The 20,232-nt window shown below is 41.7% G+C and overlaps 1 protein-coding gene across 3 annotated transcripts in view; it reads left to right on the top strand.

The window, feature by feature from the left end:
- Positions 1–19,013, top strand: part of UIMC1 (ubiquitin interaction motif containing 1) — a 71,480-nt gene extending 52,467 nt beyond the window's left edge. For all 3 annotated transcript variants that reach the window (XM_040963724.1, XM_040963812.1, XM_040963898.1), the window contains 5 exons: positions 13,685–13,763; positions 15,454–15,625; positions 16,511–16,580; positions 17,620–17,662; positions 18,446–19,013. In XM_040963724.1, coding sequence (XP_040819658.1) covers positions 13,685–13,763; positions 15,454–15,625; positions 16,511–16,580; positions 17,620–17,662; positions 18,446–18,653 — 572 coding nt within the window. In that variant the 3' untranslated portion in view covers positions 18,654–19,013. The remainder of the gene's footprint in view (positions 1–13,684; positions 13,764–15,453; positions 15,626–16,510; positions 16,581–17,619; positions 17,663–18,445) is intronic.
- The last annotated feature ends 1,219 nt before the right edge of the window (positions 19,014–20,232 follow it).

A 20,232-nucleotide genomic window follows, 5' to 3' on the forward strand; every position in this document is an offset into this window, starting at 1 on the left:
TGCACCAGCACGGGAATCCTGGAAAGAAGTTCCTGGCTCCTTGCTTTGGATCGGCACAGCACCAGCGGTTGCAGCCATTTGGGGAGTGAATCATTGGATGGAAGATCTTCCTCTCTGTCTCTCCTTCTCTCTGTACATCTGCCTTTCCAATAAAATAAACAAATCTTTAAAAAAAAAGATATAGTAAACAGTTTCATTGTGAGTCCATCTTTGATCTAGAAGTAGAGATGCATACTGCTTTGTGTCCTCACATCTGGATATAATAGTCTTCATTACACAGTTACTATACATCCCCTTAAATGAAAAGCCATAAAACAAAATCAACAACAGCAATAAAAAAGAAATTAACAACACCATGAAGTTAACTAACATGCCCTTTTTGGAAAAAAAAAAAAGTTTGTTTTTATCGAAAATGCAAATTTACAGAGGAAAGGAGAGATGGAGAGCAAGATCTTCCATCTGCTCCTTCACTCCCCAGGTGGCTGCACCTGTCAGAACGAGGCAGTCTGAAGCCAGAAATGAGGAGCTTCTTCCAGGACTGTCAAATGAGTGCAAGGGTCCCAAGGCTTTGGGCCGTCTTCGACTGCTTTCCCAGGCCACAAGCAGGGAGCTAGATGGGAAGTAGAGCTGCTAGGGCATATAACGAGGCCCGTATGGGATCCTGGTCCATGCAAGGCAAGGATTCAACCACTGAGCCATTGTGTCATGCCCTTTGCTGCTTTTTCTAAGCCATTAGCAGGAAGCTAGATTGGAAGTGAGTTACCAGGACTTGAACCTGTGGCCATATTGGATGCTGGTGTTGTAGACAGTGTCTTTGCCAGCCCCAGCAAAGTGGTTTTGTTTTTGTTTTAACACATGTATGTATTTAGAAGCTAGAACTCTTCCTTTCATCCACTGGTTTCGCTGCCCAAATGCATACAATCAGGGCTTGGCCAGGCCAATGCCAGGATCCGGGAACTTTTCCCAGTCTTTTACATTGGCGACAAGAACCTAGTGCTTAATCCATCATCTACTGCCTCCAAGGGTGCAACATTACAAAGCTGGATGGGGTGGAGGCTGGCCTGGAACCCAGGTTCTAACATGGCGTACTGGCCTCCCAGGCACCTTCTTAACCTCCTGTTCCTTGATGCACATCCCACAAGCTTTTACTTAAAAGGACAGATAGGAAATATTTTGGACATTGTAGGCTGTATAATCTCTGTCACAACTGTTTAGGTCTGTTACAACTGTTCAAATTTGCTATTTTTAAAAATTATTTTCCATGATACTGTTTAGTAGGTATAGGGCTTTCTCCCTCCACATCTCCTCTCCTTCCTTCCCCTTCCCTCCCCACCCAACCCCTACTATTTTCTTCCGTATTATCACAATAGTATTGTCCAGCAGTAGTCGCAAGTCCAATATTCTGCTGTTTCAGTATATCATGGCATTGTAGGTATAGGCAATAGTAAAAACTCTAGTATCATATTGTCAAGGTATATTTAGCAGTTTGATTGGGAGTCCTTTTATTCAGGAGTAAGAAGTGCGTACTACAGAGTATAATACAGACACAAGTATAAGCAGTTTGTAAATGAATAAGGTGACTGTTCTGGTCATTTTGTATATTAAAGATAATTGGCCACCGCATAGTTTGCCTACCCTTGTTGTATTGCATTGGTTTTTCAGAATGTGTTCTGTACATCCTTAGGTTTTTGGGAAGGCTTCAGAAGGGCAGGGCTAGAGGGTGAGTACTGGTAACACTTTACTGTCACCACCCACCTCATCTATGCATGCCATCGTATCTGTCACTAAATTCTTTTGAAGCAGCTTTAAATATGTCATTTTATCTAAAGACACTTTCTCATGTATCTTTGAAAGATAATGACAGGGCCAGCGTCATGGTGTAGCACGTAAAGTCTTTGCTTGTGATGCCAGCATCCCATATGTGTGCCACTTCAAGTCCCATTGCTCCCTGCTAAAGCAGAAGATGGTTCAAGTGTTTGGGACCCTGCTACCATGTGGAAGACATGAGTGAAGCTCCAGGTTCTGGGTTTAGACTGGTCCAGCCTCAGCCATTGCAGCCATTTGGGGAGTGAATTAGTAGATGGAACATCTCCCTTTTACTCTTACGCTCTCTATAACTGCCTTTCCAATAAATAAAATAAATCTTAAAAATAAAAAAGATGGGCCTGGAGGCGTGGCCTAGTGGCTAAAGTCCTCGCCCTGAACGCACCGGGATCCCATATGGGCGATGGTTCTAATCCTGGCAGCTCCACTTCCCATGCAGCTCCTTCCTTGTGGCCTGGGAAAGCAGTCGAGGGTAGCCCAAGGCCTTGGGACCCTGCACCCGTGTGGGAGACCTGGAGAAGTTTCCTGGCTCCTAGCTTCGGATCGGCACAGCACCGGTCGTTGTGGTCATTTGGGGACTGAATCATCAGAAGGCAGATCTTTGTCTCTGTCTCTCCTCCTCTATGTATATCTGACTTACGAATGAAAATAATAAATAAATCTTTTTAAAAAATAGATGAAGACCACTGTTTGACCATGTATTTTACCATTATAATACCAGTACTGATATATCATTACCAGCATTCCCCTCTGTCTAATCGAGTCATAATGTTAAAAATGGCTTTATGGGACTGGTGTTGTGGCATAGCAGGTAAAGCTGCAGTCTAGGACAGTGCCTTCCCATACAGGCTCCAGTTCATGACCCAGCTGGCTCCTCTTCCTCCCATCTGGCTCCTTCCTAATGCTCCTGGGGAAAAACAGGAAAATGGCCCAAGTGCTTGGGCTCCTGATCCCACAAGAACAACCCAAATGGAGATTTTTGAAGAATTATATTCCTCTTTTTTTTTTTTTAAGATTTGTTTATTTTTGTTGTAAAGGCATATTTTTATAGAGAGAAGGAGAAACAGAGAGGTCTTTCATCTTCTGGTTCATTCCTCAAATGGCTGCAGCAGCCAGAGCTGAGCTAATCCAAAGCCAGAACCTAGGAGCCAGAAGCTTCTTTCCAGAACTCCCACATGGGTGCAGGATCCTGAGGACTTGAGCTGTCCTCCACTGCTTCCCAAAGTCATAAGCAGGGAGCTTAATTAAAAGTGGAGCAGCTGGACTTGAACCTGTACCCATGTGGGATGCTGGCATTGCAGGCAGGTTAACTTGCTGTACCATCGTGCCCACTCTTCCTTATTTGTCTTTAACATGATTTTCTGTTGTATAGTTTCTATATACTGCTAGTTAGATTTGAGCTTGATCAAAGCTGATTTTTTAAATTAATTTTTACATATGTTTTGGGTTTTTGAGATAACATTTTAATGTACGTTATTCTCAAAAACTTAATGGTCCACTAAATAAAGACTTTGACAAACAAAACGTATAAAGACCATAGTTCAGCAGGAATGTAGTCCAGGGCTGATATTAACAGTCAAATAAAGGTACGTTAATTTTATTTATGTGCAGTAAATTTTAAAATAATCACAGATCACTTAAACTATAGATATAAAATAAATTTTGATAAAAGTATATTTACAATAATGTTGATACGAACATTTTTTATGTTTTTTTTTTAAAAAACTCTTTAGTTTTTGTTCTCTCACACAAGGAATGACCTGCAGTATTTGTCTTTCTTTATCCTGCTCATTTCACTCAGTATGATGTCTCCTCTCAGTTGCATGATATTCCTCTGTGTGTGCCTGTCCACATTTTCTTTATTCATCTCATGATGGAAATCGTGGTTGATTGTACAGTTGGGCTGTGAACAATTCTGCTGTAAACATGGTAGAGCAGGTGTCTCTCTCTTTTTTTTTTTTTTCATAATTTTTATTTATTTGATGGTAATTACAGAGTTGACCAGGGTGGGAAGAATCGGGGAAGAGTGGGTGAAATCATTGCCTCCTAATTCTCTATTTCTTCTTGTCTTGGAGGAAAGGAGTGAAATAAAGGGGGAAGCCACACCTGGCCTCCCGAATGTCTCAGTACGTAGGAATAGGAAACTGCTGCCTGATATCAATCCAGGGTTCTGCTGTAGTACATGTTCTGAGGGTTCTGAACAAGTGGCTTGGGTAGTTCTGAAATGCTGTCAGTTCTGCTGATTCAATTGCGAGGCAGTCACAATGCCCATTGGCTGGCATAGTCGACCTCAAGTCTCCATTCATCCGGATTGATGCTGTCATCGTTTGCAGGGATAGTTGTCCAGTTTGCTGTGTTCTCCTTCCTCTGCTTTGGTACCAGATGGGCTGCCATATTCTCCACATGCATCAGGGTCTGCATCCACAGCTACACCTTTTCCACTTGCAGGTAGGACCAAGGACCAGGGCCAGGGAATGTGAGCCTCGTTGGGGATGTGAGCCTCATCGGGTAATCTACCCCTGGGGCTCACGAACCTAGCACTCACCTTGTATGTGGGCCTCAGGACCTGGGCCAGGTGACCTGAGCCCCCCCAGATCACCCAGCCTCAGGACTCACAAACATGGCACCCACGCTGTAGGTTGGGCCCCAGGACCCAAGCCCAACTGGACTTCCCACTCCCAGGACGTAAGAACCTGGCACTTATTTTTCAGAAGGCACCAGTATCTCTTTAATACAATGTGTTCATATTGTTTGGGTATATGAGTATGTATAATGGTATTTTTTTTTTTATCATATAGCAAGTCTGTTTCTAGTTTATTAAGTAATCTCCATATGGTTTTTCAAAATGGTTTCATTAATTTACATTTCCATTTTCATTCTACTCAACTTTTCATCTTTCTCTTTGGGACAATTTTTCTTCTGTCTGAAGAGCTTATTTAGTATTTTTTATTTCTAATCACAAATTTTTTACTTTTAGTCATCAGTAACTACTTCTGACACTTTCACAGAGTTATAGTAAGACCCAATCTTTAACAAATAGGGATCTAAAAAACTGTTAGTCATGTAAACTGCAGTGCCATGTTATATTAAAAATAGCAGTTTTTTTACTGTAAGATACAAATGAAAACTGAAATTTATTCTGCATAATTGATGAAATACTATACAGAAAACTGAGGCTAGGAGGATGGGAGACAATCACAAATATTTAGTTCAGATTTACTGTGGATATAATGACATGATTTCCTAGTTTAATATTTCTGGAAATTAATGTTAAGGTTACTTGCAGGATTCCTTTTGAATATACAAATATGATCCTGAGGTAGGAAATGGACTAGATTTTTGCATACTTGTGGCAATTCTAGAGACTTTATTCAGGAATTACTAGCTGTGTTGTAAACCAAGCACAATTCTACATGGCAGAGATAGTGTATCTAACCACAATAAATGGCTTATAGATATTTGCATATTTAGGCCCTGCGCAGTGGCCTAGTGGCTAAAGTCCTCGCCTTGAATGCTCCGGGATCCCTTAAGGGTGCCAGTTCTAATCCAGGCAGCCCCACTTCCCATGCAGCTCCCTCCTTGTGGCCTAGGAAAGCAGTCGGGGATGGCCCAAAGTCTTGGGACCTGCACTTGTGTGGGAGACCTGGAGGAAATTCCTGGCTCCTGGCTTCGGTCCAGTGCAGCACTGGCCATTGCAGTACATTTGGGGAGTGAATCATCAGAAGGCAGATCTTCCTCTCTGTTTCTCCTCCTCTCTGACTTTGCAATAAAAAACAAAAAAGAAATCTTTACCAAAAAATTTGCATATTTGAAAAATTCTTTGTTTCAGTTTCATCTGTGAAAGATGTTTTTACAGAGACTGAATAGTTAGGCAGTGATTTTTTTTTTTTTTTTTGAGAGGGTAAACATCTTATTGAGATACCGAAGACAGAATACATAAGGTTTTTAATTTGTGCTAGAGTTCTGTAAGAGTGCCATTGTCTTCATATTACTATATATAAGTATAATTGCTGTTATCTCCAGACAAGATCTGGTGTTTGGGTCTTGGTGGTGTTTGTGAGATGAAGAAGTTGTATTTGGGTACATTTTGAAAATGGAGCCCAACGACACTTGTGGGCCTCATGTGAGCTAGTTCAGGTAAAAGCCAGGCTGGGCTGACTGTTCCTACTGGTACAAGCATAAATTAGAGAGGACAAGAGTTAGTTGGGCATTGCCGCAGCATCAGCTGGCAGAGGCTGGCACTGGGAGCTAATTCTGTCAACTTAAACTGTAGAACCACCTGAAAAGTGCATAATGAGGGAGTGGGAGTGGCCTAGGAGGGAGACATGGCACCTGCCTCTTCTGTTACCACACCACAGGAGAGCATGAAAACCAGGACAGGGGCAGGGGTGATATGACAGAAAGGCACCCATCAACATGTCTGTGGACTGGATAGTAGGGCTGGTTAGGTTGAACTAGGCTTCAGTGCCCAGTGACATGTATAAGAGCTAAATGGGAAGTAGGACAGACTGAACAAATCTGTGGTACATAGTGGCAAGCATGGGAACTAGGGTAGAGGGCAGGTCTGGTGGGGTTATTGGGAGTCACCTTAACTAGGCTTCAGCTCCCACTGGTTTGCATGAGGACCGAGTGTGAAGTGGATAGAATCAGGTTTGGCTGCAACACCCATTGGTTTGTGTGGAAGACAGGGCTGGAAACAGAACTGACCCAGCAGTTGCAACCACCAGCATAAGCGTGAGCTGATTGGGGCGACGGACAGTGCCAGACCCTGTACAGGCAGACACATACACAAGAATCAGGTCTGGAGATCACTCCAGATGAAGTTTCTTTTGGGATCCCTGCAACTGAATTGCTGATCTCAGAACCCCAACCGTGATGAGACTATATCAGCCAGTGGATTCTGAAGAGATTCCATCAACCTTGGAATGGTGAGATTGGCAGCAATTCAGAACTGTTGAACTATCAAAACCACTTGAGCAGGACCCTCGGAGCATGCCCCACATCGGGGATCTGGGATGGGTGGGTGGGAGGCTGGATGGGGCTTTTCTCTTTGTTTCTCCCCTGACCCCAGATACAGAACAAAAATGATATTAGTGTGGAAACAATGGTGTTACCCACTTACTGTAGCCCTTGATCCTTTGTGCCCTAATGAACTATGTAAAGATTATCAAAATAAAAGAATTTTTAAAAAGTGGAATCCATAGAAATTGTTGGAATGTGGGAAAGAGGGAGAGGGAGAGAGAGGTTGCTTGATTGAGTCCAGAAGACTAGGAGATAACTAAGTCTTACTCCAATAACTAGGTTAAATAGGACTTCGTTTTTTGAGAGTGGGAACACTGGGGAAGAAGTGTTTTTGCAGAAGGAAATTAAGAGTAGAGTTTTGTGGGCCAGTGTCATGGCTTAATTGGCTGATTCTTGCGTTACAAATGATGGGATCCCATGTGGGCACTGTTTCATGTTTCAGCTGTCCCAGTTCTGATCCAGCTCTCTGCTTGTGGCTTGGCAGCAGTAGAGGATTGCCCAAAGCCCTGAGATCCTGCACCTATGTGACAGTCCTGGAAGCAGCTCCTGACTTCAGATCAGCTCAGCTCCAGCTGTTACAGCCACTTCAGCAGTAAACTCGCAGATGTAGGATCTTTCCCTGTCTCTCCTTCTCTCTGTAAATCTGTCTTTCCAACAAAAGTAAATATTTTTTTTTTAAAGATTTATTTTTATTATTATTTATTGGAAAGGCGGATATACAGAGAGGAGAGACAGAGAGGAAGATCTTCCGTCCGATGATTCACTCCCCAAGTGAGCGCAACGGGCCGATACTATGCCGATCCGAAGCCAGGAGCCTCCTCCGGGTCTCCCACGCGGGTGCAGGTTCCCAAAGCCTTGGGCTGTCCTCGACTGCTTTCCCAGGCCACAGGCAGGGAGCTGGAAGGGAAGCGGGGCTGCCGGGATTAGAACCGGCGCCCATATGGGATCCCAGGCGTGCAAGGCGAGGACCTTTAACCGCTTGCGCCACCGCGCCGGGCCCAAAAGTAAATATTTTTAAAAGTACAATTTTACTTCCAATTTTAGGATTCTTAGTGGATTAGCAAGTAGAGATGGTAGAGAGTAGTATATGTATGTCTAGAAATAACCATGTGAGAAAATGGCAGCGTATTTGTATGCTGTTGGCAGTGATCCAAAATGAGAAAAAGTGATGATTCAGGAGAGACCATAGCAAGAAAGAGAGAATTTTTTAAGAAAGGAATACTGAGATATTAGCATTAACGGTTAAATCAGTCTTAGCTGTGTGTGCAGTCATCTTATGAGGGAAAGTAGGTACAGATGCAGATAGATTAATAGTTTTGGTGATAGGATAAGGTAAATGTCCTCTCAAGTGCTCTTTTTCTCAGCAAAACAGAAGTCTGAAATGAAGGTTTGGAAAATTAAATAGAGTCCATAAAACATAGGGCAAAACCCACATTGTAATCTAAATGAAAAGAACATTTAACATAATTCAGTGTGGCTTAATGATAAAATACTGATGAATGACTTCCTAAACTTGATAAAGATCCTCTGTGAAAAATCACAAATAGCATTATATTTGATGATGGACAAATGAAACTTCCCTGTGGTCAGGAGCAGGACAAGGCTCTCCACTCTTGGCACTGCTGTTCAGCATGGTGCTGGAAGTTGCAGGCAGGACAGTTAGGAAAGAACAATTATCTGTATTGGAAAGAAAGAAGGAAATTATTCTTTTATTATTATATTTTATTTGTTTTAGCTGAAGTAGTTACAGAGCAAGAGGAAGGCAGAGATCTTCTATCCACTGATTGACTCCTCACATGGCCCCAACACCCAGAGCTAGTCTGAAGCCAGAAGGCAGGAACCAGGAGCCAGGAGCTTTTCTCAGTTCTCCCATGGCAGTTGCAGGGGCCCAAGGTCTTGAGCTGTCCTCTGCTGCCGTCATCTCACAAGTACCACCATGATCTAAACACCAGATCTTGTCTGGAGATAATAGCAAGTATATTTATATATAGCAATGTGAAGATAATGACAGTTACAGAACTCTAGCACAAATTAAAAACTTTATATATCCTGTTTTCTGTGTCTCAATAAAATGTTTACAGTCCCCAATAATAACTTGTTTGCCGAGTAATTTCTGTGGACTAGATGTTCTTCCAGCTTTATTTAAATTATCCGTTAGGAACTTTACCAAACCCGTTGAGGATCACTGTCACCATCATTTTATGTTTTGGTGAGGAAACTGATATTCAGACAGGTTATCGATCCTGATTAAAATCACACAGTTAGTACACTACTTGGAAACCATCTGTCCAGTTCTGAAGCCGGTGCCCTCTATCGATAAGCAGTACTGCCCTGTTTACACCTTTGGAGTGCCAGTCCTAAGCACAACTCGTGCCTGGGGCATTTCCCATCGAGGGGCTGAAGAGCTGAGTGAGTGTTTTTGTAGATGTCTCAGCTCTCCGTGATTCTAGTACTGTATGGGTTTTTGCCCTGGTAGTTTTATTCTGGTAGTTGTACTCAGACCCTATTGCTCCCTTTTGAGATACGTGACTGCTATCCCCAGTAGCTAGATTTCTGGATATGTTTTGTACTGAATTCTCTCCCTACATTTAGTTAGAATGGCTATGTCTCAATTCTCATAAAACAAGATCAGAATCTCCTCTAAAGGAAGTTACACTTTTCTGCTTCTTTGTTAAGGCAATAGATTTCAAAGAAAAAAACAGCTATGAGGACTAACCTAGTCTGCTGTAATGATAACATTGCATGATAACAGGATTACCATGTAGTCTGCAGCCAAGTTTTTACCAAGGTTCTCCCCTCAGATTCTTTTCCTCTTGCCCACCCTCCACGCACTCCTTAGCCACCTTTTCCCTTTATCCTGTCCCGTCTTTGTGGCAGAGAAGCCTGTTCCTGTGCAAGGATACATGCTTTTGTAGAGGCAGATTTGCCTTGCATTCTTTGTGCCTTTTTAAATTTTATGACCTTGATCAAGCTATTTAATATTTTATCATTCATAAAATATACAGATACTGGTTTGTGACTTGCAGGATTATTGTTAAAACTGTGGAAACTATGTTCATAAAATTTCTGGTACAAGGTAGGTCCCCATGAGAAAGATTTTTTCCCTCCCACTATCTGTTGATATTTGTTAAATGTTCATTAATGTCTAGTCTCTGTTAGACTACTGTGAATGCTAAAGAGATCACTAAAACCAAAGCCAAAATCTCCGAGTTCAGGAGTTGCATGGTGTGAAAGGGAATCTTGACATGTAAATGAATCAGAACTGAATGTGCTCAGTGTAGTAGTGGTTAATATAGGTGGTAGAAGCAATTACTTTTTCTAGTGCTGTCTGTGGAGTGGTTTCTAAGTATTTCCTTTGGAAAAAATACTTGGTAGCTAAGATAGGGTCAAAGAGAAAAGAAGTAAAGAGGAAAAAAAAAAACCTTACAGGATTCTGTGATCTTTAAGGTACAATCTTTTAAGATTATTTTAGCAAGGCATTTGATAAAATCTGTCTTTGGGTCCTTGTATATAAGTGAGAGAAGTGTAGGCCAGCTGATAGTAGAGTAAGAGGTGGATTTGAAGCTGGTTTTCCAACTGTGTCCTGAAAATGTTTCTTTTTCTCACAAAATCTTTTGAGTTAGATGAAACTTTAGAAATAGGTCCTATATTAAGTTTTAATTCAACAGTTCCAAAAAGTGTATGGTGAAAAATTTGTCTCCTCCCTCTTCCAATCCCTGGAAAGAGACACGTGTCCTTATCATCTTCTGGGGCAAACGTGCCATTAGTTGCTTGTACATGTGAGCTTGTTTTTCAGCACATACCTCTGCCTACTTCGTGCTGTAGTTACTCGAGTGCATGTGTTGTCTGCCTTGGACAACGGTAGCTTCTGAAGAACAAGAACCCTGCCTTGTAACCTCCTGTCTTCCCAGATTGTTTACACGTTGAAGATTCTCAGCAAATATTTGTTTGATGAGTTATTAAAGACAAAGCTACCCAGAGAAAAGAAACTTCTGAGTAACATCTCACAGTGTGTGTCCTTGGCCACATCATTTGGAATTATTTTTCACCAGTGAGTTGGATGAAGATGTAGAAAGCATTTTCTTACCATATTTGGAAAAGAGAACCTGTAGCAACAGAGTCACTGTCCTGGCTACATGTGATTTCAACAAACTGGAGTGTTCAGCTGAAAGGAACAGCAACAAAAACAAAATCCTGCATTTAGGGCAAGAAAATTACATAACATTCTGTTCCTTTAATGTAGAATTAAGAAATCTGTCTTGATAACAGATGATTTGGGAGGGTAAGAGATGAAGCTTAATAAAGCAAGTATAGCTTTGACTGAATTAGTGGATTATGAACCTAGATGGAATAGCTCATGAATCTTCTCTTTACTGGTCAGACTGAGTATTGGGTTCAGTTTGGTGTTCAAAAGAAAACAAAACAAATTGGATGGCGTTTAGAAAAGAGAAGCCGTTAACATGGATAGCAGGGGGTTGTTAACCAGATGTGATACCTAGTGAAATTTTAATCCTTTGTGTTTGTTTGTTTCAGTGCAGTTAAAATGGGGATAAGTAGTAACAGCAATTGGGAGAATCACATAAGGATTAGATATGCTCAAACCTTTCAAAAGGCTCCGCCATCTGAGTGTTTTCTAGAGGTTGGCTTAGCGAGTAGATAGCTATGATCTATCCTTTGAAGTAGGCTGCATTTTAGTTGCAGACAAGCAAGGAGATTAGGATTACAATGTAGTTTGTTGAGCATTGAAGAGGTGACTTGTGGAAAAGGTAGTAAATATATTCATAATGCCTCTCTGCAGGTTAAGATTTGCTGTCTAGAGGAGGGAATGACTTCCCTTTAGTGAAAAAACTATAGTCAAGTTGAAATGATTATTTGTCAGGGATGTTTATGGAAGACTTTTTTTTTATGAGTAGGAGTTTGGATTAGAAGGCTAGGCAAGTGGGTCCTGTGTTGTGGAATTGCAAATTAAGTCAGTGCCTGCAGTACCAGCAGCATCTCATATGGGAGCCAGTTCAAGTCTCAGCTGTTTCACTTCCAGCCCAGCTCTGCTAATGCTCCAGGAAAACAAAGGAAAATGGCCCAGATCATTGGGTCATACATACATGTGGGAGACCTGGAAGAAGCTCCTGGCTCTTGGCTTCACTTGGCCCAGCCGTAGCTATTGCAGTCGTTTGGGGAATGAACCAGCAAATGGAAGCTCTCTGTCTCCTCACTTTGCCCCCATACCTCTGCCTCTCAGATAAGTAGAGTAAAAGAAAAAGAAGTTGGCTAGGTAGACTAGGACTAATTGTAGACCAAATTCTACCAGGTACGAGCTATTTTTAATAATTTTATTGGCTCTTGGCTACACCCATTTGTTTCCATGTAGTCTGTGGCATCTTTCTTATTACAGTGTTAAAGTTGAATACTTATGACAAAGATCATATGGTCTGCTGAGTCCAAAATACCAGCATACTATGTGGTTTGCTGATCCCTTGAACTAAATAAATGTTTCACAATGTATGTCACAAACTTGTGAAGATTTTGAGTTGAAGTTAACCAGGGTTTGGTGTGAAGTGGTCATAGGTTTTTTTTTGTTTTGTTTTGTAATTGCAAAGAATGAAGACTGAAACATACTTGGTAAAATGATCTCCAAGATCCCTGAAGAGGTTATAATTTTGTAACATAAACAGACATCTTTTTTCTGCATGAAGTAATGTATTTGTATATCATCTGGGCTCTCTCTCTACTCACTGGAATTGGGAGGTGGTCCTGTTGTAGAGAAAAAGACTAGTTGTGGGTAACTGTTCAAAGTTGTTGAAACTGTTCACTTGCAGCTGGAATACTTTTTAAAGATTCATTTGTTTAAAAATTAGAGAGAAAAACAGAGAAAGGGAGATATCCTCCATCTACTGGTTCAGTTCCCAAATGGTATCAAACCCTGGAGCCTGAAGTTCTGGGTCTCCCATATGGATGACAGGTGTGTAAGCACTTTGGCCATCTTTTGCTACCTTCTCAAGTGCATTAGCAGGCAACTGAATTGGAAATACAGCATAGGGTCAGCACCATGGCATACCAGGCTAAGCCCCTGCCTGAGGTGTCAGTGTCTCATACAGGTGCCAGTTCCAATGCTAGCAGCTCCACTTATGATCCAGGTCATTGGTAATGGCATAGGAAGGAAGTGGAGGATGGCTCGAGTCCTTGGGCTCCTGCACCCGTATGGGGGAGCTAGGGAAAGATCTTTGGTTCTGATTTTGGACCAGCCTCAGCACTGGCTGTATCAACCATTTGGGGAGTGAACCAGCAGATGGTAGATCTCTCTCTCTCCCCCAAGAAAAACTAAATAAATCTTAAGAAAGGAAGAAGAAACATAGCAGCTGGGATTTAAACCTTTGCCCATATGGGATGCAGGGAGCAACTTAACTCACTAAGCCAACTCCTCAATATTTTGGAACTTATGTAGGTAACTCAGATGTAGCTATCATTGCTGTGTTTTATAGTTTCTTATTAGAATGTGTGTCATACCAGACAGAATTTTGACTGGGAAATTTTGACTATCCCTGAGTGTTTCAAATTGGAGGAAATCCCAAAGAAATCTTTCTTGGTGTAAACTACTTACAGCTCTCATGGCTTTTAGGAAATAAGGGAAAGTCTTGTGGCAGTCAGTTTTGGTACATGTATTAGAGGTGTTAGTCCCGTTACTACAAAGGTTGAGACTTCTCAGAGGTTTAAACTTTGTTCTTTTTTTTGTGTACATTTTATCATTTGTATTCAAAGTTTACTGCCAGCTTATTTATATATATATCTTCTCCTCTTACTTCCCTATCCTTCCTTTGCTCTTTCCTTCCCTGATTGGAAGTGTTGACTCGGAGACAAAAAGAGGCCAAGAGCAAGCCTGGCAGTGGGAGAACTACTCAGACTTACCATGACGTTGACAAGTAAGTAAATGGGCAGTGTTCCTGTCTTACTCTGTATTTCTTTGACTTGTCAATCACTTTATTGCTTGAGGGACCTAATTGGTGTTTTTGGACCGCACGGTCTTGGGCCATTCTCAGATGCGTTCCCAGACCATTAGCAGGGATCTGGATCAGAAGTGGAGCAGCCAGGACTTGAATTAGTGCCCATATTGGATGCTGGCACCATAAGCAGAGGATTATTTGCTGTGCCACTGGATTGGCCCGATACTTTACATTATGTTGAAGTAATTTTTTTATAGGTTTATATGTCCCTGGATAGTCTGTAAACCATTTGGAGGCAGATGCCTGCTTTAATTCATGTTTATATCTCCAACATCCATTAGAATATATCTGATAGAGCAATAACAATAATAGCTCTTTTTGCTCATCAGTATTGCATGCCAGTCACTGGGCCATATGTGTTATTTGCCTTATGATGCTCACATTAGTGGATAGACTAATTATCCATTTTTACTTTTAAAAATAAGCTGTAGTGAAATTATAGAGAACTGGTTAAGATCACATGGCTGGAAGAAGCCAAGCCTACTTGACTGCGAAGTCTTGCTCCTTTTGCAGAAGTGTCCATCATGCAGGATGTAATTTTATAAATATTTCTGCAATAATTGATAAACCTTGAAAGCTATACTGGTTTGGTTTTCCTTGTAAGGCAGAATTTTGCTTGCATTCTTCCAGGTAATTAAGTGCTTGAGAGAAATGTATTTTGCCTATTTTAAAGACCTCCAGATAAATTGTTACTGATTGCTAATCTGAGTCTCTCTTGCTGTAGTTACTGAGCTACCACGTTACTGTGGTTGGAAAGAGAAGATTAAGATAGCATGCTTTGGAAAGATTTTCTACCTTCTTAAAAAGAAGATGCTCTTAAGATTCAGATATGTCTGTGTTCTGACAATTGTTAGGACCTTGGGGGAATAGTTCTTAATACAGCTTGCTAGGTTTAATTGAGAAATTGTGCTCAAAGGGCCTTCCATGGAGAAAATACTTAATAATAAATGTTCCTTTTCTTTTCTCCAAATAGTTTCATTTTTACTGATACCCAGCAAGTATTACCTCAGAGGTACACTTTCCTCTCTTTCCCCAAACTCTGCTGTTATAAAAAGGCAGAAATAATTGAGTGTATGAAATTAAGGAAAAAACTTTGGCAGAACCACCTGTTAGTAACTTCCTAGTTGATGTTGCAGGTTGTGGAATTAAGGAAGTCCGCATACAGATAGACTTGATCTGCTAATCAGTCAAGTTCATCCACTCTGGTAAAAATGTCATCTTCATTTAATTCTCCTGGTACTCCCTTTTCTGTTGAAATTTTAACTTCTTGAAAAAGCTAATGCACTTAATTTCAGAAGAGTTTTATAGAATATTTTATGTCTGAAGAGCAATCAGCATTGTTTGAGGTAGTTACAAGAGCTGATTTCATTACCATCCCACTGCTGCCAACAGCAGGATGCAGAGAAACAGCCAGAAAACTGCTAATCACTCAGTCCTTTTGATTGGCATCGAATTGGTTTTATTGGTGATCCTGCTGAGCACAACTACATCGGTTGACATGTCTTGTTGCAGAAGAGAGGTGGAAACACAATTTGAAATATATCTAGGAGCCCAGAGACAAAAGTGAATCTTACAGACTGCTTTTTCTCCCACTCTTTGGGTTGGCTAGGAATGAGAAGTGTTATCTCTGTAAAGCCTTGGTGCCATTAAGCGAGTATCAGTGCCATGTGGACTCCTGCCTGCAGCGTGCAAGGGGGAACCAAGGAGACGGGCCTGGAAGGAGCAGTGCAGTGTACTCACCCAAGGAGGGCAAGCGGCAGCCGCGGCTGAGAAACCCGAAGGTATGTGTGGAGTACTTTGGGAAAAGCTACCTGACCGTCCTGATGCTCAGTTTTTAAGAGGCTGCAATTCTGTTGTATTACTCAGGTAGTTGTTTAAACCATTCTCATATTATTGAATATTTAGGTTCTTTCCATTTTGTCAGTATTACAAGACAACCAGTCTTTGTGACATTCAGTATATCTTTACAAAAGATCTCTTAAAAGTAAAATTTGTAAAGTTTTTTGAAACATTCTGCCAAATTACTTTTTCTCTGCCAGCAACATAATATAAGATGAGCTCTGTTGACTTCCTTGTGAGGATAGTCTTGAGAGAATGCAAAATCTTGACCCTGGTGACTGAGAAGAAATCTTAGCTTAGCGATCAAAGATAAGGCAACAAATCCATATTCCGTAGGATTACTAACAGCAGTCAACTTTGTATATGAAGATGGGAAGCCATTGCTTGTAATGCCAGAAAACAGAGACCTCCTGTGAGTCCATGACTCTAAGTGGTGATCGGGATTGGGATTTTTATGTTATTTATCCCGTCAAGCCAGTTTGCTCTTCTGACATTATTGCCTCAAGAAGCTATCTTGAAGCTGCTATTTTTCTCTTACAAATCTCCCATTGGTCAGAGACTGCTGTTCCGTGGTGTAATTTTTGTGGGCTGTTTTTGCTGGACTCCATTACCCATTCTTGGGTAATATTCTTGGCAGAGATCATTCTCTTCACTACAAGGTTTGTTTGTTTGTTTGCTTGGTTGTGTATACTTGTTCATTAGAAAATGAAAAACTTCCCTGGAGCTGTACCTGAGAAACAGGTACAGCTTTGTCTTCTAGAAACAGATATGGTCTGTTATGAACTCCCTACCAAGAAATGATCTTATCATTGATTTTTCTGTTACAGAAAAAAGGCCGACTCCTCAGTCTGTTGGAACAGTCAGAAAACAAGGAACAGCCCGAGCCCAAGACTGCAGGTGAGGTCTCCAGGACCAGTGTGTGAGCTCTGGGTAAGGTCTTCCAGTGGAAACAGCTGCTAACAATGCCGTGACTATTTGTTGAGGTTATGTGAGTGAGTGACTCATTCTGCCAGCTTTTGAGACTCACTCGAGATTATCATTCCTTAAGCAAGAGACACTATCATACTAAACATGTGTTTAATTTCAGACTTTATAAAGCCTAGGATTAGACTACCTGTTTAACTGGCCAGAAAAAACAAAAAGCCCAGATGAGAGGGGAATGACACAGGCTGCCTAAGTGTCTCTTCTGAAGGAGCAGGTGTGGGAAGCGAGCATGTCAGCAGAGCAGATTCAGACTCCTCCTCGTGTTCCACCTTTAGCTTTGTGTGCCAGCCTACCTGAAGGATTGTAGGAAATAAATGCATTTCTTTGAGCCCAGTATTTAGGGGCAGTCGTAGATTTGGTCAGGGCCATTGCCTACATAGGAATACCACTTCCTAGATTGTGAGACTCCTATCTAGTAAAGCTCCAGACATATTCCATGGCAGAATTAAGATCTAGATAAATGCTAGCTGCTGTTACCATTATTAATTGCCATGATTAAAATTCACCAGTGATGTTAAAATTTACCAGATGTGAAGGGATAAGGAGTTTTTGCTCTAGTCTGTTGAGATTTGCTTATTGTCTACTTCTAATGATTCATTCCCACCAAGCAATCTGTTGTCTTCTAATACCTACTTTAAAAAAGCAGACTCTCCAACCCTCCTAACCTGCTGCCTGCAGATCTCTAGGTTGTGACTCTTGCAGGCGACAAATTTCTCTTGGCAACTTCTTGCTCTGTAAGTCCAGATTGGAAGTAGATTGATTCATAGGTTTTTCATTCTAAAGTGATTGTTCCAACACGTTTGTTAGCCAAGCCTATTGGATGCTAATGCTCACCTTCATGGTAACAGGTTAATGAAAGGCAGTACGTAGAACACAGGAAGTACTAGAGTGATGAGAGGTGATGTGATTACAGCATTGCAGCCAGCACTGTAACTTTGTCTCTCTGTTACAGATGCAGAGATAAAGACCAGGTCTTCAGAATCAGGAGCTTTCAGGTGAATTGAGATGTACTCTGAAGTATTGCTTGTCCTGTGTTGTGTGATATTTAAAAAAAATTTTAATATATTTTATTTGAAAGGCAGATTTACAGAGATATCTTATAACTGCTGGCTCACTCCCTAAATGGCCACAGTGGGCAAAGCTGAGCTGATCTGAAGCCAGGAGCCAGGAGCCTCCTCTAGGTCTCCCACGTGGGTGGAGGGGCCTACGGACTTGAGCCATCCCCTGCTGCATTCCCAGGACACAAGCAGGGAGTTGAATTGGAAATGAAATAGTCAGGACAGAAACTGGCACCCTTATGCCAGCACTCTGTAGGTAGAGAATTAGCCTGATATGCCACTGCACTGATCTCAAATATTGAGACCAACTGTAGAATTATTGCGACCTTTCTTTCTCTGTATAACTCTCTCACCCACACATGTCTCTTCCAAGAATTGAATAACCATCTCAGTGGACTTACAGTGTTAAAATAGCACAGCAGAAGCCATGGCTTACTCCCCTGAACTTCTTTTTTTTTTTTTTTTTTTTTTTTTTACAGCCAACACTAGTCTTCTGACCTAGATTTCAGACAGCCTGGGGTTAGGGTCTGCATGCTCATTCCTCCATATGTAACTGTGTAGTTCCAGGTATACGATTTACCAAGTGTCCTCATTTATGAAATGAAGCAATGGTACTCACCTGGTTGGATTGTTACAAAGGTTATGTGTGCTGACAACGTAGATAAAAGCCCGGACAGAGTGCATACCATATGCTGAATGTGAACTTTACCTTTTCCGCAGGGTATCCTCAGCAGCACTGGAAGAGGCAAGCTGCAGCAGAGTGACGCATCCCTCTACAAATCTTGATTTAAATGAGTCTCCCATCAAGTCTTTTGTTTCTGTTTCAGAAGCCACAGATTGCTTAGTAGACTTTAAAAAGCAACTTACTGTCCGCACAGGTAGCCAGACTCAGACCAAAGCAGGCAGAGGAAGGAGGAGAAAATCCTGAATTTCTGAAGTTCAAAAGTTGACAAAACCATTAGCAATAGGGATAGGCCATGTTCATTCAGTTATATTGGCCTACAATTTATTGTTGAACAAGTTCCAGCCCTGAAGTTTTCATCACCAGCACCCACTGAATATCCCGGTTTTTATGTTTTGTATGATCTACACAGACAACTGTGTATAGTGTTCTGTTTTATAGCAATCTTCTGAATTTGCTTACAGTTAAAAGAAAAGTTAAATATATTTATGTTTGTATGAAATCTTATTTCTGCAGATGGAGATTTCTCGTTCTTCTGTATTACAGGGTTTGAGATGGGGATATTTTAATTTTAGAGGTAGTTTTCTGAATGAATTCTATGACTGATCTTCGACCTGCCACCTGTATTCACTGAGTGTGTGGTGTACGATTCTGAACACTGTGTGGTTACTCCCTTGACCATTTCTGACATCATTTAGAAAGTTGCTAGGGACACTGAGTCCTTCTACTTACTCTGTCTCTGCCATTCATTGACCTGTTACTTTATCTCGCTGTTCTCAGCCAGCTGAGGGTCTCAGTCACAGCATAGAACCTTTGAGATCCTATTCTTCTTCTTCTTTTATTTTATTTCATTAAAGTTTATTTAAAAGGTGAGGAGATCACCAACATGCGTGGGCCGGTAGTGGAGTGTGACGGGATGGGAGAGGTGGGGGACTCATGCGGGTGCCTTCCATCATGTGTCCATGCGGAGGGAGATTGTCCCCCTGTGTTGCCAGTCTTCATATGAGCCTGGGAGGGAGAGTAGTTTCATGATACCGCCCGACCTTCCCATGAGGGGAGGTATGTCCGGGGAGGGAACACTTGATAGGTGGAATTCACATGCTTGTGGGGAGGGGAGTGAGGCTTCCAGCTTTAACTCTTAGCTAGCTACCTACCTATCTGATTCATTTTCCTCTCAGAGTTTCTGACCCTTAATCTGAGAGTTGCTGAAGGGTGTGGTTTTGTCACATCTTCTGGAGTTACTTCCTGCTGATTAAGGGCATTGTAACGTGCCTGTCCTGGGTTTGGAACTCTTATCTCCTCTAATGGATCCCTTTCATGAGTTGGAGATTTTCAGTGTCATTAGCTATGTCCTCATATCTTCATCTTCGCTCTGTTACTACCTTCTTTGTACAGGAGTTGTAAACATAAGTGGCTTAATTGTGCAAGGTGTGTGCTGAGACCAGACAACACGTTTATGGCATCTGATTCCTGAGATTAAAAATCCTGTTGTATCTGAGATGACCATGAGATAAGATCAGGGGCTGGGCTCACAGCCTGGCCCGGGAGGCACCTAGTGGTATCAGCAGCCCTTCGTGCCCTCAGTCACATACCCCAGTATGGAAGGCACAGTGGGCTGCCACCACAGGCAGCTGTCCAAGCCCAGCTCACAGTGCAGCACGCCTACCATTCTTTTCAGGAGTTTGTAACGGAACACTTCCTGTTATTATCCCCCCAACAACAACAAAAAAGAAACAGTGGTGTTGCCAGGCATAGTCATCTGCTCAAACCAAGATTGATGTTTTGCTGCCAAAAGTCATAGCAGTCACAGGTTCTGGAGTAGTAC

The sequence above is a fragment of the Ochotona curzoniae genome, unplaced genomic scaffold (genome assembly GCF_017591425.1).
Source record: "Ochotona curzoniae isolate NIBS_2020 unplaced genomic scaffold, NIBS_Ocur_1.0 contig_1, whole genome shotgun sequence".
NCBI classification, from domain to species: Eukaryota; Metazoa; Chordata; class Mammalia; order Lagomorpha; family Ochotonidae; genus Ochotona; species Ochotona curzoniae.